General features: G+C 38.3%; 7 protein-coding genes across 15 annotated transcripts; 3 read left to right on the top strand and 4 right to left on the bottom strand.

Annotated features, from left to right (window-relative positions):
* The first annotated feature begins 142 nt into the window (after nt 1-142).
* Nucleotides 143-2129, top strand: LOC104703791 (polygalacturonase-like). 2 transcript variants are annotated; one of them, XM_019245039.2, is made up of 4 exons: nt 143-300; nt 469-774; nt 860-1378; nt 1647-2129. In XM_019245039.2, exons 2-4 carry the CDS (start codon nt 562-564, stop codon nt 1899-1901), a joined length of 987 nt encoding a protein of 328 aa, XP_019100584.2. In that variant the 5' UTR covers nt 143-300; nt 469-561; the 3' UTR covers nt 1902-2129. The 2 variants fall into 2 exon arrangements, with proteins under 2 accessions (XP_019100584.2, XP_087307138.1); XM_087451012.1 differs by having other exon boundaries at nt 145-342.
* Nucleotides 2130-3398: 1269 nt separating this feature from the next.
* On the top strand, nt 3399-5215 carry LOC104739461 (polygalacturonase-like). Its single transcript, XM_010459850.3, has 4 exons — nt 3399-3667; nt 3770-4075; nt 4188-4706; nt 4851-5215. Exons 1-4 carry the CDS (start codon nt 3557-3559, stop codon nt 5103-5105), a joined length of 1191 nt encoding a protein of 396 aa, XP_010458152.1. The 5' UTR covers nt 3399-3556; the 3' UTR covers nt 5106-5215.
* Nucleotides 5216-6366: 1151 nt separating this feature from the next.
* LOC104739252 (uncharacterized) lies at nt 6367-10009 on the bottom strand. Of its 5 annotated transcripts, none has more exons than XM_087451005.1 (4): nt 9549-10009; nt 8903-9140; nt 7479-8727; nt 6367-7069 (listed from the first exon to the last, which is right to left on the bottom strand). In XM_087451005.1, exons 2-4 carry the CDS (start codon nt 9122-9124, stop codon nt 7056-7058), a joined length of 1485 nt encoding a protein of 494 aa, XP_087307131.1. In that variant the 5' UTR covers nt 9125-9140; nt 9549-10009; the 3' UTR covers nt 6367-7055. The 5 variants fall into 5 exon arrangements, with proteins under 5 accessions (XP_087307131.1, XP_010458039.1, XP_010457881.1 ...); XM_010459737.3 differs by having other exon boundaries at nt 8903-9143; nt 9549-9991; XM_010459579.3 differs by having other exon boundaries at nt 6367-7022; nt 8903-9143; nt 9549-9983.
* A 1195-nt stretch (nt 10010-11204) lies between these two features.
* On the top strand, nt 11205-12779 carry LOC104739111 (thymidine kinase a). Of its 2 annotated transcripts, none has more exons than XM_010459468.2 (4): nt 11205-11763; nt 11867-12011; nt 12122-12243; nt 12346-12779. In XM_010459468.2, the coding sequence occupies exons 1-4, from the start codon at nt 11585-11587 to the stop codon at nt 12614-12616; spliced, it is 717 nt and encodes a 238-aa protein (XP_010457770.1). In that variant the 5' UTR covers nt 11205-11584; the 3' UTR covers nt 12617-12779. The 2 variants fall into 2 exon arrangements, with proteins under 2 accessions (XP_010457770.1, XP_010457697.1); XM_010459395.3 differs by having other exon boundaries at nt 11360-11763; nt 11864-12011.
* A 547-nt stretch (nt 12780-13326) lies between these two features.
* On the bottom strand, nt 13327-15322 carry LOC104739020 (uncharacterized). Its single transcript, XM_010459292.3, has one exon. The coding sequence runs from the start codon at nt 15001-15003 to the stop codon at nt 13471-13473; it is 1533 nt and encodes a 510-aa protein (XP_010457594.2). The 5' UTR covers nt 15004-15322; the 3' UTR covers nt 13327-13470.
* A 216-nt stretch (nt 15323-15538) lies between these two features.
* On the bottom strand, nt 15539-18325 carry LOC104738868 (protein OBERON 1). 3 transcript variants are annotated; one of them, XM_010459114.3, is made up of 3 exons: nt 18189-18325; nt 16300-17408; nt 15539-16218 (listed from the first exon to the last, which is right to left on the bottom strand). In XM_010459114.3, the coding sequence occupies exons 2-3, from the start codon at nt 17387-17389 to the stop codon at nt 15614-15616; spliced, it is 1695 nt and encodes a 564-aa protein (XP_010457416.1). In that variant the 5' UTR covers nt 17390-17408; nt 18189-18325; the 3' UTR covers nt 15539-15613. The 3 variants fall into 3 exon arrangements, with proteins under 3 accessions (XP_010457416.1, XP_010457481.1, XP_087307089.1); XM_010459179.3 differs by having other exon boundaries at nt 18038-18319; XM_087450963.1 differs by having other exon boundaries at nt 17953-18220.
* Nucleotides 18326-18449: 124 nt separating this feature from the next.
* On the bottom strand, nt 18450-23391 carry LOC104738786 (heat shock protein 90-6, mitochondrial). Its single transcript, XM_010459025.3, has 20 exons — nt 23126-23391; nt 22728-22925; nt 22571-22644; nt 22337-22462; nt 22124-22217; nt 21953-22036; nt 21710-21853; nt 21495-21608; nt 21317-21376; nt 21105-21179; nt 20919-21023; nt 20647-20787; nt 20457-20549; nt 20272-20349; nt 19905-20159; nt 19700-19802; nt 19430-19604; nt 19245-19350; nt 19059-19148; nt 18450-18969 (listed from the first exon to the last, which is right to left on the bottom strand). Exons 1-20 carry the CDS (start codon nt 23387-23389, stop codon nt 18793-18795), a joined length of 2556 nt encoding a protein of 851 aa, XP_010457327.2. The 5' UTR covers nt 23390-23391; the 3' UTR covers nt 18450-18792.
* Between the last annotated feature and the right edge of the window lie 724 nt (nt 23392-24115).

The raw sequence follows: 24115 nt of genomic DNA, 5'->3' as shown, positions 1-24115 counted from the left end.
AACATGTGACGTGTGTAATTCAAAGGCCCGCAACTTGTTGTGCGTTCAAACAACCTAAAAAACGAGAAGTAGAGAGTAAAATGGTGCTAACATCTCTCTTTCAAGGCATTATATATAAAGCAGCAGACGGTTAGTAAAAATCTCAGAAAAAAAAAAAAACACAAAACTAAAAAACTAAAGATATATATATATATATATATAAAAAGTTAAAAACATTAAAAAAAAAAAAAGGGTTCATATATCGGAATTTCTACAATTTTCGTTCTATGTCTGGTGGGATTTTCAGCCAATGCACATGAGGTATTTAACATTAATTCTCCTCCAGGTTCTGATATTACTCAGGTTAGTTCCATAATTGCGTTTCATATCTTGCTCCCAAGCAATCTATAGAACGGTTACATTATCAAAACCCTGTTTATTATTTCACTTACACATTAACAAATTAGGGTTTCATTGCGCGATACACAGGCACTTTTAAAAGCATTCACAGCGGCATGCCAATGTACGACACCGAGCAGGGTGGTGATCCCAAAAGGAGAGTTCAAGCTTTGTGAGATCATTATGACAGGTCCATGCAAAGCTCCAGTCGAGATCACCTTGCTAGGCACTCTTCTTGCTGACGGAAGTAACATCCACGGAAAGGATAAATGGGTCGTCTTCCGCAAAATTAATGGGTTTAAGTTGAACGGAGGTGGAACCTTCGACGGTGAAGGTAACGCAGCTTGGAGGGTCAATAACTGTCACAAGACTAGCAATTGCAAGAAACTTCCCATCGTAGGTGTTTCATACATATATGCTACTATGATATTGCTAAGCCCTGAATTACATAAAGTAATGTAATTTACTGTTGCGCATGCAGAGTCTGAGATTTGATTTCGTGACGAACGCTGAGATAAGAGACATATCCTCAGTGGATTCCAAGAACTTCCACGTCAACGTGATTGGCGCCATGAACATGACCTTTGACAACGTCAAGATCTTGGCTCCAGCAGAGAGCCCTAACACCGACGGGATCCACTTGGGAAGAAGTGACGGAGTTAGCATCATCAACTCTAGGATCTCCACCGGAGATGACTGTATCTCCGTCGGGGACGGGATGGTGAATCTTCTCGTGAAGAATGTCGTGTGCGGTCCTGGACACGGTATCAGTATTGGAAGCCTTGGAAGGTACCCACACGAGCAGAACGTTAGGGGCATTAGGGTCATCAACTGCACCGTACAAGAGACTGACAACGGCCTCAGAATCAAGACTTGGCCCACCGCGGCTTGCTCCATCGTCGCCTCCGGTATTCATTTTGAGGACATCATCCTTAAAAACGTTAGCAACCCAATCCTCATCGACCAGGAGTACTGTCCTTGGAACCAGTGCAATAAGCAAGTACGTCTCTTATCATAATATCATTAATATTGAATCATATAGCTATAGACTAGAGTCCCACTTTAGCCACCATATGACTATATATCATTTTTAAAATTGGAGAAAGGGATTGAATTCCATAAACTATATTTCCCAACTATATTTCCGTGCTAGCCAGTGTGGTAATTCTAACTGACAAACCTTACAATTAGTCTGTGCTTTGGATTTATCCTCTTCTAAAACAAGTATATGATTATAATTCCCAACGTGTGTTGTATATAACTCGCAGAAATCTTCATCCATTAAGCTGGTAGACGTAAGCTTCACCAATATTAGAGGGACATCAGCAAACAAGGATGCAGTGAAGCTATTGTGCAGTAAAGGTTATCCGTGTGAGAACGTTGTGGTTGGAAACATTAATATTGAGTACACTGGACGCGATGGTCCAGCCACTTTCATGTGCTCAAATGTAAAGCCTAAGCTTGTGGGAATTCAGAACCCAAAGGCTTGTGACACCCCACCAGTATTGACCCAACCTAAGTAAAATATAGAAATCTCACAACATATATTAATTTAGGAATTTCACATCCAATTTTCTTCAGTCTTATGTTTTTTTTTCCAAAGTCACAAAGACGTTTAAAAAGCTGTAAAAGATTTTCTTTAACTTTTCTTGTTTGATGCCAACGCATATTTATAATGTGTGTGTGCATATAGAGATGTAATAAGACTAAAAGATTCAATATATCTTTTTGCATATGAATTTCTTTTAAAATCCTAATATTTCGGCATAGTAAAATAGAAGATGCACCGTTAATTATGTCATACTAATATATATATATATATACATTAATAAATATTCGTAAATTATTTAGAACATTACCAGCTTTTTTTGTTGGTCAAAACTTTTTGACATTCATAAAGTAAAACAATTTGCAATATTCTGGATTATAAGAATAAACTTATGGTTTTGCAAAAAAAAAAATCAAAACAAAACAAAAAAATATAATTGACAGTTTTTATCCAGTTACACACACTGACACACACACGTACGTGTAATTCAAGTGCTGTATCGATTTGAAGATACTTTGAGATTTACGTGTTGTTGGACCATTCGTTTATTCGTGTTACAAAAAGGTAGTCTGACACAACGAACTAAAAAGAACGAATGCCTCTGAAAAAACGGTTTCAAAGCTCGAGTGTACGTCGGACATGTGACGGCGACGATAAAAAGTAACCGTAGAAATACGACCTGGTGATAGTCGAAGTACAATAAAACCTTAAATTGGGAACTTCCCCCCAAAATCTAGCAACCATTGTTGTTGTACTTTTTTTACTTGATGCCTTGAAACGCATCACACATGATGGCACGTGCTGACGTGCCGTGCATGTATGTACATGTGGGTTTACATGCACAAAATAGATGGTTATATTGTGTACAAGTGACAAGTCCGTACATCAGTACATGAACATAATATTTCAGCATGCTTTTTAACCAAAAAAAAGGTACATATATGATATATTCAGCATGCTTCTGATTCAATTAAAAAATTATTTTATTTGGCAAAACATTATATTATTTTGATTTTCAATGTATAAAATTAAGTAAAAATATGCATACATAACTTAAGTTTTTTCTATGAAATTATGTGTTATTAGAAATGGATGCCCTATGAAATCTTCAGAGTTTAAAACGATATAAATATAAAACTTCTATACATGTAAATACGGTTCGGAGGGTACACAAGTTAAACAAAGGGTTACAAAATAATGATTAGATATTTTAACATTTTTATAAGAAATAGTTGAATAGTCTTTACATTGTCCTTACCAAAACTATAAACGTGGCCACATTTAGAAAATTTTATACTTTATATAGAAATTTTGTTTTTATATAGAAATTTTGTTTTTGAAAATTTGAAGCTTTATATAGAAATTCAAATTCAATTGTATACATTTTGGTTTTCATCGTTTAATTAGTCCAAGATACAAAATTAGACATCAGAATTCCTGAAAACATGGGTCAAACAACCTAAAAAACTAGAGGTGGTGAGAAAAATTCGAAAATAGAGTTTAGCAACTCTCTCTACCCAATACACTATATAAATGTAAACATGAGATTAATCAAATTACAGCAAACACAATAAAACAATAAATAGTAATTTTAGTAATTTTTTTTTATAATTTTTTTTTTGGTAAACGATGGGTGCATACTTTGGAGTTTCTACAGTTTTTATTATCTGTTTGTTGGGAATTTCAGCCAATGCTGAGGTATTCACCATTGGTTCATCGTCAGGTTCTGATATTACTCAGGTTAGTTCCCTTTCTTGCTTTCCAAGCAATCTACAAAACCAAAGTTTTTCTTTTTTTGGGGGATTAACTCGTTAATTGGGGTTTCACTGCGCTGATATGCAGGCACTTCTGAAAGCATTCACAGCGGCATGCCAATCTCCCTCACCAAGCAAAGTGGTGATCCCAAAAGGAGAGTTCAAGCTTGGTGAGATCGAGATGAAGGGTCCATGCAAAGCTCCAATCGAGGTCACCATTCAAGGTACCGTCAAAGCTGACGGTAACGCTATCCAAGGAAAGGATAAATGGGTCGTCTTCGGCAACATCAATGGGTTTAAGTTGAACGGAGGTGGAGCCTTCGATGGTGAAGGTAATGCATCTTGGAGGGTCAATAACTGTCACAAGACCTTCCAGTGCAAGAAACTTCCCATCGTATGTGCTTCTGTCTTTAACACCCCCTTTTGAGATTTTCAAATTATTATTAATTACCAAGTTATCATGTGCTTTTGCCTTACTGATGTTATTTGTTCTGTTTTTTTTACAGAGTATAAGGTTTGATTTCGTGTTGAACTCTGAGATCAAAGACATATCCTCAATTGATGCCAAGAACTTTCACATCAACGTCCTGGGAGCAAAGAACATGACCATGAATAACATCAAGATCATCGCTCCAGAAGATAGTCCCAACACTGATGGGATCCATTTGGGAAGAAGTGACGGAGTCAAGATCCTTAACTCTTTCATCTCCACCGGAGACGATTGCATCTCCGTCGGAGATGGGATGAAGAACCTTCACGTCGAGAAAGTTACATGCGGCCCGGGACACGGAATTAGTGTCGGAAGCCTTGGAAGGTACGGACACGAGCAAGATGTTAGCGGCATTAGGATCATCAACTGTACCCTCCAACAGACTGACAACGGACTAAGGATCAAGACATGGCCTTCTGCAGCTTGTTCCACCACCGCCTCCGATATCCATTTCCAGGATATCATTGTCAAGAACGTCAGCAACCCAATCCTCATTGACCAAGAGTACTGCCCTTGGAACCAGTGCAACAAGCAAGTATGTATCTTCATCATAAATTTTGGATAGATCTCTATGTAGCTAGTACCTATTTTATGGTGAATTAGTGTCGGTTTCGACTGATCAGAAATTTTATCCAATGCATGATTCTGATTTTTTAAATGTTGGTTTTGTGATTTTCAGAAACCATCAACGATTAAGTTGGTGAACATAAGCTTCAAGAATATCAGAGGAACATCAGGGAACAAGGACGCGGTGAAGCTACTTTGCAGCAAGGGATATCCGTGCCAGAACGTCGAGATTGGAAACGTTGATATCAAATACACTGGAGCGGATGGTCCAGCCACTTTCCAGTGCTCAAACGTCAGCCCCAAGCTTTTGGGAACTCAGAACCCTAAAGCTTGCAGTGCTCCCGTGACCAAGGCACGCAACATGTAGAAGCTCGAATTATTTTACACCCATTCAATTTAATATTTTTATCTCTATGGTCTATGATGTATGCTCTCATTTTATTTAACTCGAGAATATGAATACATCATTTTGCCCAATTTGACCAATACAAAAAAATATATATTTTTTTTGTATGCTCTGTTGAAAGTTATAAATTGGTCAGTACTAAAATGTCCCATTAATTATCTATGGTTCGGCTAAATGACAAGCCGGATCATTGGTGTCGAGATTCCAATGATGTTAAAAAGCCAATTTAAATTTTGGTGTTAAAAAGCCAATTTAAATTTTGGTGTGTAAGTGACCCTTCCGTTCCGTTGTGGTTTAGGTTTACGACGGGTTAGTGTTGACTTGGCTCCTAAGTTTTTCATTTTCTTTTGTAACTGGAGTCAGGAGGATCCGGACCGAAACTTAAACTAATCTTTCTAACCCGTGGATTCTTTTTTCTTTTAATCAACTATGATTGAAATAAAACAACAGTGAAAGAATTCGAATTTAATTTGGTCTCTCAACTAAACATTGTGAATCATTGGTTGCTGATGAGCTCTCCTTAAGCAGAATATTTTGAGACAGCTTTCATGTAAGAAAATACTGGTCTGTAACACAATTTATTATCAGAGCATGAAATATTTTAAGAAACTGAAAGGTTATTTTAATCCATGATATTTCAGTTTCCAAACTACTTTAATCCATGAAATATGTCTATTAAATAGTTAAATTTCATCTAAAATAGTTTTCATCCCAAAAATATTTTCTCGCCAAAATAAAATTGTTCGTCTCATTCATTAACTTAAACAGTTTATGGAATACATAGTCTAGACTCTAGATGCATTAGATCAATTTACCTATTCCATATTCTATGCGAAGACTAACACCAACTTATGTTACTCAAGGATTTAAAAACTCACATATCATAATAGTACTTTTACTTTACGTAAACATACCTGTACTTTCTTCTTTTTGGGTTAACATACCTAATTTAAAAGCATTAATGCAATCTATTATCAGAATGATCTTTGAACTTAAAAAGTTTAAACAGGTAAGGTACAATAATAAATCGTGGAGAGAATAACAAAAATGGAAGATCAACCTATATCAAATAATCATATTAAGAATCATAAGAACTAAGCTAGTGAAGAAACTGCTCACAGATCATCATGGATTAAGAGTATATATATTACCGTTGAAAAAAGAGAATTTGAGACTAAGAGTAAGAGAAAAGAAAAGATAGAATAAGAGAGAACTCAAGAAGAAAACATAAAAATATAGTTTCTATAAAATAGAAGTACATAAACAGAAACGAGTTTTGCTTGCGTTCGCATAAGACATACAAACAGCTTGAGAACAAAATAATCTCATAGTGATAAAAAGACTTATTCTCGAAAGCCCTACATGGCTAAATCCTCTTTCCATATCTCACACTATCAAAAACAAAAGACTTAAAAAAAACGACAAAAACAAAAGAAACTTAAACTCTAGTACAAATCTGCCTCAAAACACAAACCTTAACCATAACCCCCAAGAAGAAGAAGAAGAAGAAGAAAGAAGAACCATTACATGACAATGAAGAAAACTGAGGTAGAAGGATCATTTTTTTTTTTTTTTTGAACTCTTCTTATGTATTACCGCCTCGCCAGAGACAGATACAGATTCTTCTATCCCTCGTTGAAAGAAGAAAAGAAAACAAAAATAGGAAAAAAAAAAGAAAAAAGAAAGCAGAAGTAGCCTAGGAGGAACAATGAATTTAGAAAACCAAACCATGACAGAAACATCTGCGGGATTCTCTGGTTAGCTCTAGCTGATTGATGATATGATCAAGTTTCGTCCTCATGGGCATAATTTGTATGAAGGAGAAGATAATCTAAAAGATTCGCCAAAAGACACAGATCGTTCACCGTGATGGCTCGCCTACAATATCGTGGTAAAACAAAAACGATTGTACTAAGTAGCAATTCCTGCAACACAAAAAAGCGAAAAACCGGAAAAATAATTCAGACCTATAAGAAACCAGCCATGCAATTGGGTTTCTTATTCTGGTGTGAGCAACGAATAAGATTTAACTACTTTCCTAGTTCCACAAGCTGCATATCTAAAGCATGGAAATAAACTTTTCTCCTGTAAATGATCACAACTGATGAACTAGACAACAGTAAAGATGCAGAATGGTTACTCTTTCTGTATGCAAGCAAGTTTCTGTTTCTGAGGCACTAGTGATACGCATGTGTTCTACAGACTGAGATGCACCGTAGTTCAAGACCCTATACCACCGTTTGTTCATGGCATTCTCTAATCAACTAGCTCATGGCATTGTCTAATCATAGAATCACATGTTAAAAGCAAAAAGATTACTCTAAACTCAGTTACCTCTGTTTGATTGTCTCTTGTTCACACTGTAACTGCCAACATAACCTGGAGATGAACTTCTAGCTGAAACATCTGAAGAAGGACCCCCTCCTCCAATGCCATAGCTAAAAGAAGCAGGCCCTTCTGCCTCAGGAGTTGGTGATCTCCATGTGGGATCACTATAAACTGCACCATTCCCATAAAACTCTGCGAGTCCTGCTGCATCGTAACCACTGTTGTTGGTTGCCGAGGCAGAAGAGAATGAAGACGATGGTACTGCCTTGTTAGCCCCTGGGTTTCTTGCTGCATAACCACCAGTTCCCAACCCAAAACCAGATTCACCGTTTCCTCCATAACCAAACTTGACATTCTCATTACTAACAGCATTGTTTCCTCCTCCAGGAGCACCCCAATTGACTCCCGAATTGCCAAATGGACCACTAAGTGTGTTGTTCCCACTTGATGATCCTCCCATGTATGTATTGGAATTTGAGTTTGTAGTGTTGTTGTTATAGTTAAGACCCCCATTGTTTCCCCATAGGTTCCGTGTAACCGAACTGAAGAAGGATGAGTTTCCTCCTCCACTTCCCCCTTCATAGCCAACCGCAGGACCAAACCGGTTTGTGTTACCAATGTAGTAAGGGCTCATTCCTCGGCCATAGTCAACGTTGCCATTGAAGTTTGTACCTCCAGTGAACCCTGTGGGCAATCCTTGCTCGAAGTTCACATTCATCCCGTAGCCAGAATTAAAGCTTGCAAAGCCGCTTCTTCCAGCACCACCAGGACTGAAACGACCATCCATCCTAAGTCCATAGCCTCCAACTGCTGCAGGATTAAATCCTTGAGCATATCCATTAAGGAGGTTATTGACCCTATTAACTCCGTAGCTGTAACCTGCACCAAGCGGGCTGCGAGTTGGACCAGGAGATAACTCCTTTGGAACAGCTCGCTTAACCTCAACCATTTTACCATTTAGTTCATGGAACGTCTTGAGCAATACCTTTTCAACGGCCTCCTCGGAATCGTAGGTTATGAAACCGAAACCTCTAGGCCTTTGTGTGTTGTGATCATACATAACAACCACATCAGTAGTTGTCCCAAACTGTTCAAAATAAGTCTTGAAATCGCTCTCTGTAACGGAAGAAGGTAATCCTCCAACAAAAATCTTCCTAGTGCGACCTGGACCACCGGGAGAACCTTGGATGCTGCTGCTGTTGCTTCTATTAACCATGTTTTGATCATCTCTGGGAACAGCTTTCTTAGCTTCGACCTGCGGCCAAGGATAAAACATATATATAAGTAAAACACTAAATCTCTTCTCAAAAAGTGATGATCCAGTTAAAATAGTGGTTGATCAGGTAGCAAATGGGAAGCAGGGAAGGCTAAAATTGGAAAAGGAAGCTTCGAAAACAAGTTACATTGTAGGAAAAGAAGGGGAAGATTACCAAGCGGCCATCAATGTTATGCTTTTCGGTGATAACAATCTCAGCAACAGAAGGATCAGCAAAGACAACAAAACCGAAGCCACGAGCACGACCAGTGGTACGATCTTTCAAGATGACAGCCTCGATCACTTCACCAAAACTGCTGAAATACTCCTTGAGGCGTTCCTCATTGGTGTCCCAAGATATCCCACCGATGAAAAGCTTTCCATTATCCGATTGCATTTTGCTCCCTCTCTATCTGCTGCACACACACACACAAAGGAAATCAATCAGTTCTGCTTTCAGATCAAACCTCAATAAAATAACAAGTTTTGGTTTTTTAAGTGTAATTGTTTGGTTTATGATTGGAATCAATCAGAGATTTCAAAATCTGATCAAAAGGAAACATCTTTTACAAAGACTTAAAAAAAACGTAAATCAGATTAACGGATTGAATCTAGAAAACAACAGATCCTTCATCAAGGGGATAACAATTAAGAGAATCAATTCATCTGACAGGAGAGTTTGATCGGATTAAAGCAAACAACAATCAAAAGAAGAAGATGGGGAAAATCTCAGATCAAAGGATGATTGATTGATGAAAAGCAGATTCATATCATAAAATAGATTAAAAAAGAAAACAGAAAAAAAAAAAAAAGAAACCCACCAAATAAGAAGAAGAATAAAACCCAGATGCCGAATCTCGTAGACTAATAAGATCTGAGGAGGATAGGCACGATTTGAATAGAGGGCATAATTTAAACTGCCCCTTCCCCAGATGAAGAAGAAGAAATGAAAGAAGATGAGAGAATTAGGACAAAAAAAAAAAGAGTTTTTGTGCAATCCGAATCAAACCCGATTTAACACATTTTCAATGGCGTCTATAATAACATACTGACGACGCGCAGGGACGCGCTCTTGATTGATGATGAGGTATTTCTTTATATATATATATATATATTAGTTATGTATTTTATAGAGAGAAAGAGAAAGAGAAAGAGAGAGAGTTTTTATTTGGTAGAGGAGGAGGAGAAGGAGAAGGAGAGATGATAGAGAGAAGAAAGACAAAGGCTTTTCGGGTGTGTTGTGTGCAAGAAGATGATGAAGATTATATATATGTCTCTATTTATATATATATATTACATTACATTGTTTTGTAAGGAAATTTTCTTACTTACTATTTACATCATATATATTTTTTTGCTGATTATTATTATTATTTTTTTTTTGTAAGGAAAACTCGGAGTTTGGTTTTCTCTTCAATTTATTACACGGATAATTTATTTTTATTATTGTTTTTAATATATATATTACTAATAACTTAGAATATTTTAGTTTTTTTTTTCTTTTTGTGGAATTTTTATCTTTATATATACTTAGTAAGTATATCCTAAAAACAAAAAGTTAGGATTGTGTCAATAAAACCAAACTTAATACGTATTATTAATAATAAAAAATGCAATTAAGTATGTCTTCCTTTTTATTCTTGCAATTAAGGCTGTTTTTATTCTTGCAATTGAGTTCTTGTTGATTTGGATGATTTTAAGCTTCTTGTCTTTAAAATTTAAACCTAATTAGTGCTCTACTTTTTTTTTTTTTCTTTTTTGAGTTTTTAATTACCACCATCAAATTGAGTTAACCTAGCACTCTGGCCTGGTGATGAAAATGTATATATATTCCATGTTCATTTCGGTTTTAGGAACACTACTTTTTTTTACGAGCGACCATGATTTGGACGGACATTCATTTAGGTGATCGGAAAAAAAAGCACTTACTATGTAGAAGCTTTAGACATGAAGAAGGTGCTGCTCCTGCTACTTCAAATTCGAAATAGCCTAGAAGCAATGAACTAATTTATGTGCTTATTAGTAGTGGCTGGCTCTGATGGAAAACACTTGAAGAAGGTTGTGAACATGTTCTTCATCATCATAGGGCCTAAATAAACCCCTCTTTAGTTTTTTGGGCTTAAGCCCACATTTTTAAGAACACAAAAATGATGGGTTTTGTAGACCTCAGAAGAAGAGACTCATTTAACAATGAGTATAATTGACTCATGTTAGACAAAAAAAAAGAAGAAGTAGGTGAGTATAAATGATGTAATATAGTATAGAACTACATACATTTGAATGTTATATTAACTACATATCTCACCGAAAAGCTGTTTCTCCAATGTTATTTAGGGCTTTCTGAACAATATTCATTTTTTTTTTTAAAAAAACAACATTTGAATGTTATATTAACTAACAGACACATAACAGATGGTGAACATATATTTTTAAGCTAGTTGCAAAGGCTAAATACATTGAATACGATCTAAAATATTAAGGAAAATTAATTTAAAAAAACTCAGTAGCCTATTATTTTAACCAATAGAAATTTGGATACTATCTATTTTTAGTAGGTTTCTAGTTAAATAAAAAAAAATTGGGTCAAAAAATGTTTCCCTCCAAGATGTAAAAAAATTAAACGGCGCCCACTCAAAAAAAATTTGATTTTTTTTTCTTTTTGAAAACCCTTATCTTTGACGAATCTTCTCTCCCACACTTTTCTTCTTCCTTCTTCAACCTCTACATCTCCGTCCGTCTATATATCCATTTCTTCCACAACCTATTTCACCATCTCTCAATCTAAAAACCCACAAACAAGTTTTAACTTTTCTCCTCTTTTTTTTTTTCTTCATCTCCACTCCCACTAGTCTCTGCCATGGCGACCCTCAAAGCTTCGATTTTGCTCAAAACCCTCGACAGTGACATCGTCGGAGATGTTTTATCCGATCAGGGGCGTCGCGGGTCCGGTTCTATTCACGTTATCATGGGTCCTATGTTTTCTGGGAAATCGACCTCTCTTCTCCGCCGAATCAAGTCAGAGATCAGTGACGGAAGGTAAAACTTGATTTTTAACTTGTCAGATCTTTGGATTCGAATTTTACAATTTAGAAATCTGAGTAATTTTTTTCTGAACTTGGGTCTTTTTGTGTTAAAGCAGAAGTGTTGCGATGCTGAAATCGAGTAAAGATACGAGATACGCCAAAGATTCGGTGGTGACACATGATGGAATTGGATTCCCTTGTTGGGCTCTTCCAGATCTCATGTCATTTCCTGATAAATTCGGACTTGATGCTTATAACAAGGTCAACTAAAACCAAAACAAAAACTATGGGTTTCTTGGTAATTTCAATTCTGGTCTTAATTGTCAAGGATCTGAATTGAGATTGTGTGTTTCTCTTGCATTTATTGGCAGCTTGATGTGATTGGTATTGATGAGGCTCAGTTCTTTGGAGATCTTTATGAGTTTTGTTGCAAAGCCGCTGATGATGATGGCAAAACCGTGATCGTTGCAGGACTTGACGGTGACTATTTAAGGTCCTTGATTTATCTTAATTTTTTAAATCTGTGGTTTTGATATTTTCACTTCCGATTTTGTTGACTGACTTGTAATGTGGATGTGATCTTTTCTACACGCAGGAGGAGCTTTGGTGCTGTACTTGATGTTATACCGATAGCTGATTCTGTAACAAAGCTAACTGCAAGGTGTGAGGTTTGTGGACAGAAAGCTTTCTTCACTTTGAGAAAGACTTGTGATACCAGAACCGAGCTTATTGGTGGAGCTGATGTCTATATGCCTGTTTGTCGCAAGCATTACATCACTAATCATATTGTTATGAAAGCATCCAAGAAAGTGCTGGAAGATGCTGACAAGGCAAGAGCTGAATCCTGTGTTGCTGTTATCATCTAAACTATAAATGATATGTAACAAGTAGTATATGTTTTAGTGAAAGTGTTTCTTCTTCATCTTCTTCTTGTTTTGTTTTACTGGTCTGGGTTTCTCCTTACGGTTGTTGTCTTTGAAAAACACTTGTGATCTTTTGTACATAAATATAAATTTGGTGCTTTCTCCATAGCCTCTGGCTCATGTTTCATGCTTTCTACTGGGAATATCCACCAAACTGTTAAGTACAACCTGTTAGTTGGTCTAAAGGGTTCATGAATTCTCTCCACTTTCAAGACCATTAGGTTTCTCGAGTAGGACTTGTAATTCTGACAATGTGAGCTTGGTGTGCCACAGAATCTTTTCTTTCATCAGATCCTGGATCCAGACTTTTATGTCTACTTCATGCTGAAGTGAAGATTGAAACTCTTGTTACAGCGATTCTGTCTCCGCATAAAGTGAAGACTAAAACTCAGGTTGACTGGTTGCATCAATTCTGTCTCCTCAGTCTAGTCTAGATACATAAATACTTAACTAACCTCAACCAATTCCAAACTCTTGAGGGGGATGCAGATAATTTCAGCATCAAATGTTGTAGAGAGCAATCTTAAGGACACCTACAAAGAAGCTTGAATCGGATAGTTTGAAGATGTTTTAATATTGAAGTGCGGAGGGCGATAAAATAGCCTGGGAACACAAAGGAGCTCCAAAGAGAAGAGCAGCGGTGGAAATCAAAGTTACAGAAAGATAAAATAGCATTGCATTTAAAAAGTGTTAAAACAGCACTTGGCACAAGTTAAATGTAGTACAAGAAGAAGTCTCTTTGTTGCCTCTGAGAGCACCAAAGCATTCAACAACAGATAATCATAACATTCGCACCATCAAGGTGACCTTGTCTCTGAGCTGGTCCCATCTTTGCCAAATCTTGAAACACTTCTCACACTCTTAGGAGTCACAGCACCAGGACTTGCTCCACGAGGACTGGCTCCACGATAACTTGCACGAAGGCTCTCATCAACAGTAGAAGACGATTTAGCTATTGCCTTTCTGAAGAACTTCTGAGCAGCCGGTGAAAGTGTCCTAACATTTGGACTTGCACTTCCACTTCGATGAGGAGATGGCAACGGAGGTTTCTTAAACATACTGTTTGATCTTTCTCTCAGTTTTCGTGATGCGTCCCTTGATAATGAATGTGCTCTTACGTCTCTAGCAGGTGCGGTTGGAATGTTGTAGTGCGGTCCATCAGCACTACCACCAATATCAAGAGGTGTATCCTCGGGATCTAAGCGCATCGGTGTCCCATCAATCTCACCCCATGTTATAAAGGGTGATTCATCAAGACCTGGTGCAGGAGAAGGCGTTCTAACAAAACTATACCCATTATCTGCCCTTTTCTCTGACTCCGCATAGAAAGGATTTGGGGTTTTCCTTAGATCATCAAGATCATACCTCTTAGATTTGTCTCTGTCCCTACCCGAGATATGCATAGGGGAAGAACCAGCGATTGGAGTGTAGAGAATCTCAACAGAACCATCTTCTCTTGGCCTAGAATCCATAGTCTTCCCATGAAAACGAGTGTTCCCTTTAACAATCTCCTTAGTCAATCCAAGTAACCTCACAGCCCTTTCCGCCTCGGTTAAGGGAGCCTCACCCCTATCAGCTGGATGGTACATGAGAAGATTCTTTGCAGTATATTTCCAACTATCTAAAGTGCTCGGTGGCTGATCAGATGTACCATACCCATCTGTAATCCTATCTCTCTTAACATCCTCAATCAATTTACCATCGTCCTTTTCACCTTCAAGGAGAAAAGCATACCTCTCCTTCTTCTTCCTATTTACCTTCTCAAGAATCTTGGAAAAGCTCTCGTTATCCTCACTTGAATATCTCCTAAAGAACTCATCTAAAGACAAATCAAGATCTATATCCTCATCCCCATCATCATCAACATCTACTTCACCACCAGGAAACTCTCTACCAGAGACTCCAGGGGTTCTAGGGGTTTTACCATCAAATTCATCTAAAGGAGTGAAATTTCTCAGAAAAGTAGATCCAGGAGTTTGAGTTTTACCCTCCGTGTCACCAACATGATGATTCGGCTTCTTCCCACGCCTCTCGATAATCTTCAACTGGGCGTCTCGTATTTGAATCGGGTCACGTGTTTTCACAGCCTGGATCCAATCGAGCCGATCCCTAAGCTTAGTTATATCTGGAAAGTAATCTCGCTCGATGATCTTCTCGATTGCTTCCACATACGCGTCCTCGTCGAGAACTCTCATTCGTTTCCTAGGGTTCCGGGGAATGATCTCCGAGGAAGACGAACTTCGAGGCGCCGACCGGAGGGTATCATCGGAATAAGAAGACGGCGATGGTGAAGAAATCTGCCGCGGAGAATGACCAGGGGAGCGAAACATCTTGAATCAGAAACACGCGAATTTGAAAACTACGAATTGGATTTTAGGATCCGACGAACTTTATCGAGAATTCGGATACTCTAGGGTTTGTTTGGTTTTTTTTTTGGGTACACAGGAAAAACAAAACGATGGTAGTAGAGATATGATGATGATTGCGTCGGCGAGGATTATTAATCTATCTGATTGTAACGCGTTTTAGTTTCCGGAATATTACACTATTTACCCTAAACTTATGATTCCTCTTACTTTTACCCCCGTGAGAAATCAAAATCGTTGTTATAACCAAACATTGAGGATCTTACTCTTAATAACTACAATGTGATATCTATTCGTGCAAAACGTACTTTTTAAAAGTCGGTGACGGTGACGATGACGATATTTAAGTTCCAATTGCGAAAATCTCTAATTTTCTAAAATTGAGTAGTAATGAGATTTTGGCAACAACACTTTGTGTGATTAAGCGCTTGTATGAGATTTTTTGGACCCAACACAGCAACAATCCTGTGCAAAATTTTGAATACAGCGACCACAATGCTTTCTTCACACACAAACCTTAATTGATTCGAAGATTTTTGGATACAAACAAAGAGAGACAATACAAAACATTTTACTAAGGATTGGATCTGAAAGGATTTCGTTGGTTTGATCTTGGATCTACTCTTGGCGACGATGATGCATTGTATCCATGAAGCATTTCTCTGATCGTTGAGTACATCACTGCTTGTGACGCCTCACCACCATTTTCCTGCTCTTTTATCTTTTCAAACAGATACTCTTTCTCTGCCTCTGCCTCGCTCAGCCTCAGTTTCAGGTAGTTACTCGCGTATTCCTCTTCAGTTTTCTCCTTTTTCGCTTTCACAATCCTCTCTAACCTCTCTGCTTCCACTTTAGCTTCGTTAGCCTTCAACTGAAACATCTCTGCCTCAGCTTGCTTCAGCCTCACTATCCTCTCCACCTCTTCTATCTGTTGTTTCTTCTTCTGCCTCTCTATCTTCAGTTCCGCCACTTGCTTTGCTTTCTCTTCCACTTCTCTCTCGCATTCCTCAAGCCCCATTCGCGCTTTCTTGTACATCCTCATCTTTTCCTCACCCACTATTTCCATTTTCCTCAGTGTTTCCTTTACTACTTCAGCAATTCTGTTGCATGCATCTTGAGGTGCTATGGTTCCCCCACCTTCTCCGCTTTCAAGGCTCTTTGGAGAGTCCAATTCAATTTCTTCACACACAAAAAAGACGGTTAAGACTAAAATGAGTAACCCTTACTATATTATATTCAAATACTAGCGAGCTGGTTTACCTTGGAAAAACACAAGTATCAACTTGGCAGCTGTTGCTTCAGCCAGTCCACTTTTAATCTTGTCAATAAGTTCCTCACACTTCCAGAATAACTTCCGGCCTCTTGTATCTTCGCTTCCACGGAAAATCCTACTCACGAAGTCAAGTTCCTTCATCAAAGACTCCCTATCCCAGTTAGGTGCACAGTGCTGAAACACATCTTTAACCCAGCCCAGTAATTCAGAAGTATGGTTGCACGCTCGACACTTGAACAGCATTTCTCCCATCCCGGATACACTCTTGGCAGAAACTCCCATGGAAATCTCTCCATCCCTAATTGCACAATCCGTATGAGTCCAATGAGAACACACGTCGCAGCCAATCCAGCGGCATGTGTTAACCGAAAAGTCAAACTTGTTACAGATCACACACATGCACAGGTTGCAGAAGCCTTTCCTATTAGCGCAAATCTCGCAGGGACAACCATCAGCCGGGAGTTCGTTTTGGCATGCTATGTTTCTGCATCTCTTGTACACAAAGATCTCGATGAGATATGTTTGAGAGAGATTGATGTTTGGATGCAAGAATGCTTGGATTCCAGTGTTAATAACCACAAGGATTTCAAGCTGCACTCGGTGAGCCCTGACAAGTGTCTTTGAAGTTAAATCAGATCTCGTCTGGACAAACTTCTGCAGAAACATAAACTCATCTATAGGCTGCGAACCATTACCCTCAAGGATAGCCTTGAGGCCGTTCTTTAACTCCTCGAGATACTCTTCTGGTAACCGGTGCATTCTCTCAGCGACTGCGTCCACTCTCTCTCTAGCTATGTCCCGTAGTGATACCTTATCGGCAATGGAAACGTGGCGGATCACAAGTTGGTCATGAGAGTCAGGGCCTGACTTACCGCTCTCTGTCTTGTTTCCCATAATAGATTTAGAGGTTGGCCAAGTCTCTTGAGAGCTAGCACTTTCAGCTGGGGATTCACGCACAATGGCGGAATTAGATCGTGACAAGTGGGGATCCGAAGACACAAGTGAGAGAGAAGTTTGTAGTTGCTGACGTGGTGGTAGCATTTGGTGTGGAAGATTGGATCCAGATGATGTGCCCATCAATTTAGCGCTGCAGACACTGAAATCACGTTGATGTTAGATTCATCGCAAGATACTGAGAACAAAACGAAAAGTAAAGGAAGAAAAACTTTTCAAACACACATGACACAATTCACTACAAGAAGAACGAACAGGTAAATGTGGAACCAGACAATCTAAGATGATGCATATATGACTTTAAAACGATTAAATATGGCATGCCTACTCATAAGTTTTAAGTCAGAAAACAATTCAGAATGCAATTGCGGCTAACTAACAAAAGCTAACACAATCAAAGTTGAATGCCTTTTATTGTTTTATCAAATAAAAGTTATGAGTTCTAATACAGGAAAGCCCTAATCATTTTGCCAAATCCCTAGAAATCCACCGACAGACAAACAAAAAATTACATCCTAGGTTCAAATTGAGCTGAGATCAATCACTAATGAAAGCTCAAAAAACACAAAACACAGGAGAGAGTAACACCAAGCAGCAGGCGCTAGACCAACCGAAGTTGCTCGAATCTATTTGGTTCGTAGATTGAACGCTAGAAAAGTCAAACACACAGAGAATCTTGCAAGTACCCAGCACAAAATAACACGGTCATCGCTAAATTAAACCCTCAGAAATACGCAATCCAACTTGATCTCGAAAAAGTTATCGACTCACTCTATCACCGAAATCTTAGGACCAGCCTCGAACTTTCAACAACCAAAACATTCAAATATACTCCTCAGACAACTACAAAAGAAAGCACCGAACAGAAGAAGATGAATGGAGAAAGACCGCCGGAAACTGGACCGGAAACATAAGGACTCACCGGAGAGACGACTGGGAGACGTTATGAGACGCAGAGGACGAACTAAAAGACACCGTGAGAAACCCAAAGGGAAAGGTAAAACATTAATTAGAGAAACTTTGTTTTTTTCTTTCTATCAGGAAAAACAAAACAAAAAAACATACAGCTGGCAGTTCTTTATGTCTAACGGTTAACCTGGCCAACCGGTAACCTTCTACTTGTGTTGACTTTAGAAACGTGTTCAACGGTTTGTGTCCAAACAAAGTCTTAAAACCAATTCAATTCATACGCAAACAACGCCCCTATATTTTAAATTACGATTACCAAATGTCCCAATTGTTTTAGACAGAAATCGAAAAATATATTTTTTTCTAAAAACACACTCCCAACTTAGGAGGTTAACGGTTTATTAAATTATACCGACCAGGATCAACGTAAACTAAACAAAAAATAAGCTCAACATTCTCAATCTCTTAAAACAACAAACAGAGATTATCATTGGCTCATATTGCCTTTTGTTTGCTCAATTTAGACTCTTTTAGGATTCTACTTCTGCTGCTACTTCTAATAAAAAGAAGAATTATGATGAGAATCATAGCGGGGGACATAAACGTTAGGCTTCTGTTCATTTCTTCCCATCCACTTCAACAGGTTCAACCACTTCAGCTTCAAAAGTATCTTCACTGTGAGAATGTGCCATCTCCTGTTGCTGTGGCTGCACCTCAGGGCTTGACCATTTCGCGGAAAGAGCTATACCCATCATCTCATATATCTTCCCACCGAGCTCTGCTGGATTCTCCGGCTGTACATATTAAGAAACCACAACCACCAATCTTTACCCATTTCATTTTTAAAGACTAACAAAAGAAAGAGAGTTAGTGTAGTACTCACCGTGAACCCACTAGAAACTAGTGCTGCATCATACATAAGATCTATGGCTCTCATTGCATCTTCATCATTTGGGTTACTCTTGTAAGCAGCCTGCGCAGTGAAACATAAAACCAAGTCAACACTAAAAAGCGGCTATTAGATTTATAATGATAGCTAGCCCCAAGTGATTATGACGGGTGACTTCACATTTATGTTCTTGATAATCGAGTGGTCGGGATTGATCTCAAAAACTCTTCTCCCTTTCATGAACTCGAGGCTTGTTGTGTCACCAGCTGATTGTGCCTTCATTAGCCTGTCGAGATAAAGTATTCTGTGTTATTTCACCAGGAGAAAATAAGGGAGAAAGCAAGTCAAAGTGGTTTAGATCTTACCTCTCCATATTGGCTGACCATCCAAATTTACCAGATACCAGAACACAGGGGGAAGAACTAAGACGGCTGGATATTTGAACATTGGCAACCTTATCACCCAATCGTTTCTTTATCCAATCACAAGTCTGCCCAAACTCCTTTTTCACGGCCGCCTCTTTCTCCTCGTTCTTGTCTCCTGTCAGCACAAGATCATAGCCAGAATTTGTTATTATACAATAAAGTGAGATTACCTGACCTGTTAAATTAAAGGGAATTGCATCAAACACTTGCCTAGATCCAAGTCTTCCTTGCTGATATCTACAAAATCTTTGTCCTTATAAGCTTTTAAGCTCTGTACGGCAACTTCATCAATAGGTTCTACCAAGTATAGTACCTACGTTCACAAGACAAAAGAAAAGTATGTCAATCACCTCTGAGCTAATAGGAATATTTGCAACAACGAACAAAACGTGACCCCATTCAGAAGAACACATACCTCAAGTCCCTTCTCAAGGATCTTCTCGAGAAAAGGTGCATTCTTCGCACTTGTAATGCTGTCGGAAGCAATGTAATATATGGCTTTCTGTTCAGGTTTCATGTTCTCAACATACTCATCCAAGCTGATCATGTCATTCTCACTCTGGGAGGAGAAAAATCGAAGCAGTGGAGCTATGCGCTTGTGGTTTTCACGGTCCTCTATGCACCCCAGTTTTAAATGTTTGCCAAAATTATCCCAAAAATTCTCATAGTCCTGCAAGTAAAAATATTGTCAGGAAAATCATCACCAGAACGTAGTAGTGATTTCCAAAAGGAATAAATAAGATAAACTGTAAGCAAAGGGGAACAGGAGTACTGAAGCATACTCCTCTGTTTTCACTTAAGGATATGCCCAAAATCATATCAAAAGCTTTCCTCATTAGGCGTTTCTTCATTATCCGCACCTTGAAGACACAATACAAAATCGTAAGCGTAAGATAGCACTGCACTTATACAAAAACAGCACATATCGGATAAAAGCTTTGCATAAGAATTAGATATTAGCACTTACAATGCGACTTTCTTGAAGAATTTCACGGGACACATTAAGTGGGAGATCATGCGAGTCCACAACACCTTTAACAAAGCTCAAGTACCGAGGAAACTGTTCACAAACACCGCAAAAGTTGATATTAATATAAAATGAAAAACAATGGTTTCTGAAAAGAAATTTGAACCACACGAAAAGAAACTTTTCTCACCAGCTCCCCATCGAAGTCATCTGAGATGAAAACTCGTTTGACGTAGAGCCTTATGTTCTTTGTCTTTTGATTGACTATATCATCCTTCCCCGTTGGTGATACAGGTGGCACGTAAAGGATAGACCTAAACTCGACCTCGCCCTAGAATAAGAGCATTGCCAATATAAGAATTTAAGAACATTATATTATTTTTGTGGATCGTGTTACAAAGCATAAATATTCGGTTGTTTAATGGAATTCTCCAACTCAACAGATGTTTCCCTCGTAAGTACCTCTGTTGTGAAATGGGAAGATGCCAATGGGTCCAAATACTCATTAAAAGCTTTTCTGTAAAACTCATTGTATTCTTGTGTTGTCACCTCCTTAGGGTTTCGCAGCTGCAATAAATGAAATATACTGTTAAATCGATTCTAACTGCTGATTTAGAGTGCACGTAAAATAAATCGAGCAGTCCTTACCCAAATTGGTTGTGTTTCATTCGTAAGCTCCCAATCCCAGTATCTCTCAACAACCTTCTTGGTCTTCTTCTTTTTCTGTTACAAGAAAAAAATAGTCACCAACTATAAGCCAACTATTTTTACACAACTAGCTATTCTCTGATGCAGATTAAGGTATTTTCCTGCTGCTGATCACGATATTTCTCAGAACAAGCAAAAAGAAACACGTATACCTCAGTTTGGTCATCTTGGTCATCTTTTTTTGTCTCAGTTGGATCATCTTCAACCTCAACCTGCAAAAGAGAGAACCAAATAGACAAAGTCAGGTAATAAGATAACAATATTAGTTGTATCTGACACAAAAGAACAAATATTTAAGTTTCAGATATCTGCCAATCCTGATGAGCATACCTCTTTTGTAATTCCTTTTTCCTGCCACGTGTAAATGGGGAATGAAACAAACTGAGAATAGTTTTTCACGAGCTTCTGAATCCGCTCAGGATCTGCAAAGTTTTTGGCATCTTGCTGTATTGAAAAAAAAGTACAGAAAATTTAGAATGTTAGGTCTCATGAGGGAACTAATACTCGGGATCGAGCTACAAAGTAAGTGTCAAAGCAAAACAAACCTTAAGATGTAAAGTAATACGAGTTCCTCTAGGAATGAGAGACTGTGGATCTGTATCTTCCTGAATGGTAAAACTGCTTGAATTTGCTTCTCCTTCCCATACATATTGCTTATCCGACTTAGGGCTCTTGGTTGACACAATTACCTTCAAAATATAAATATATATGTATTACACCATTGAGTTGATGGGGTGGTGTGTATACCAATAAGAGTAATCTACAGACGAGACAACATAAGAACTTACCCGATCTGCAACCAAAAATGCTGAATAGAACCCAACACCAAATTGACCAATTAAATTGTTGTCACCACCCGCATCCTTGCTATCCTGAAATCATCACAACAACGCTTAGTTGATCCAGTGGTTCCATGAATATGTTTTGGGAAATAAGAGTATAAGAGAAATAATTAAGACCTTTAAAGCCTTCATGAATTTGGCAGTTCCACTTTGTGCAATTGTCCCAAGACAGTCAACTAGTTCTTGCCGTGTCATACCAATACCAGAATCACTGACAAAGTGAAAAAAAAAAAACAAAAAAAAAAGAAGCATTGGCAGCATATTAGTTATCTACTTGCAGTTGCTCAAAACGAAATATACACAATAAAAGCAGAAAACAATAAGACCTACGTGAGAGTTATGATTCCATTCTCCTTATCTGCATAGATGCGTATATCAAGATTGGGAGTATCTTTAGCAATCTCGGAGTCAGTTACGCTCAAATAACGCAGCTTATCCAGTGCATCGCTAGCATTGCTGTTGAACAACAAATCAAAGAATAATACAGATTACCAACAAACCAACTATGTGTCCACAACACAAATGACCATACAAAACACAAAAGGATAAATAAATAAAGATTACCTAATAAGCTCGCGAAGAAACACCTCCTTATTGCTGTATAAGCTGTTAACAATAAGGTCCATGAGGCGACTAACCTGCAGTTTATTCAAACATGAGTGACACACACAATTATCGATCACAAAACAAGAAATCGAGAAGACACAAAGATCAGACGTACTTCAGCTTGATACTCGAATTTCTCAGCCGGTGGAGGAGCCTGAGAGGAAGAATCTGAGGCTGCTGCACTGGATTCATTCCGGTGTCCCATAAACCAATTGGTTTGCATGTTCAAATGAGCCAAGGAACCAGTAGATTTAGTACCATTGGTTAAGGATGATGAGTACCATCTAGATTCAGTGCCACTTCTCTTGACGCCCTTAAAACAGGAAAAATCAGGGACACTGTAAGTAATCCAATCACAGTGTAATTTAGAGATGATTTCTATTTTTAAGCGTGACAACTTTTGGTTACATATCCTCCGATCATACGAAAGCAAATTAGCAACTAAATCGAGACCGAAAATTCAAAAGGTAACGATTTAGAGATGGAGAAAAGAAGGTGAACAGAAGTGAGTACCGTGGCAGATGGGGAAGAGCGGGAGATGGAGGAAGCTGCGGCGGCAACACGGAAGCTTCGGTCACCGGCTCGTAGAAGGGTAGAGACGGAACGCTTAGAGAGCCTAATCATAGTCGCAAACTTGGAGATCCGGAGGAGAAGAAAGGGATTGGACGACTTCGATTTTGGTAGCAAGGCACTGAGATTGATGATGAGTTGCGAGATAAATTGGGGTTTAGTAGGGTTTTTAGGCCACAGGGCGAAGCTTCTGGACTTGAAGGGCATTTTCGGTAATTAATTACTACCCGTCACTCTCTAAATCTTCTCTATCTCTGCGAGTGATTCCGGTTCAACCGTAATTCAGTAGTTAACCGGATTGATTTCAGAGCTATTCAATTTAGCCGAACCATTTTAAGTGAATTGGAGGTAAACACAAGTGTCTTTTTTGGAAAATAACTAGAAAGAAAAGACACTAGCATCCAAATGATAAACCAACAAAGACATGTACCAAAATCACAGCACTATTAAATCGCATCACGAAATGTGTTGAAATCCGACCAAAAATGTCATGAGTCCAGCTGCTGTGACATAGATCAACAGGTGAATGGTCATTACCAACAAAACTTCAATCAAAGTTGAAGTGATGAGAAGTATGAAGTAGTTAGTTGTTTGAACATATCTTTCGTTTTAGTAAGGGTATCGACGTATCGCCCATCTGCGATTCAATTAGTGAAAAGTGAAAAGGAACCCTTAAAAACATATGCATATTGTCATTTATGCACGATATTATGCATATACGGTAGACTGCTTGTCTAAAAAGATACCATCTGTTCTTCATTCGTCCTAGACAGGATACTAAAAGTGCTAATCTCCAAAGGGGGACATGTAATGAGTAAAATGCCAACGTCTCCATCACATTTCTCGGAAAATCTGGACCAAGAGAATGTTTGAATACTATTTCGTTCCGTTCCCAAGAACAACATTAAGGTTGATGCTATTTCTTAAAATGTT

The sequence above is a fragment of the Camelina sativa genome, chromosome 1, assembly GCF_030686135.1.
Source record: "Camelina sativa cultivar CO46 ecotype springtype chromosome 1, ASM3068613v1".
Classification (NCBI taxonomy): Eukaryota; Viridiplantae; Streptophyta; class Magnoliopsida; order Brassicales; family Brassicaceae; genus Camelina; species Camelina sativa.
This window is presented reverse-complemented; position numbering and strand designations above follow the sequence as displayed.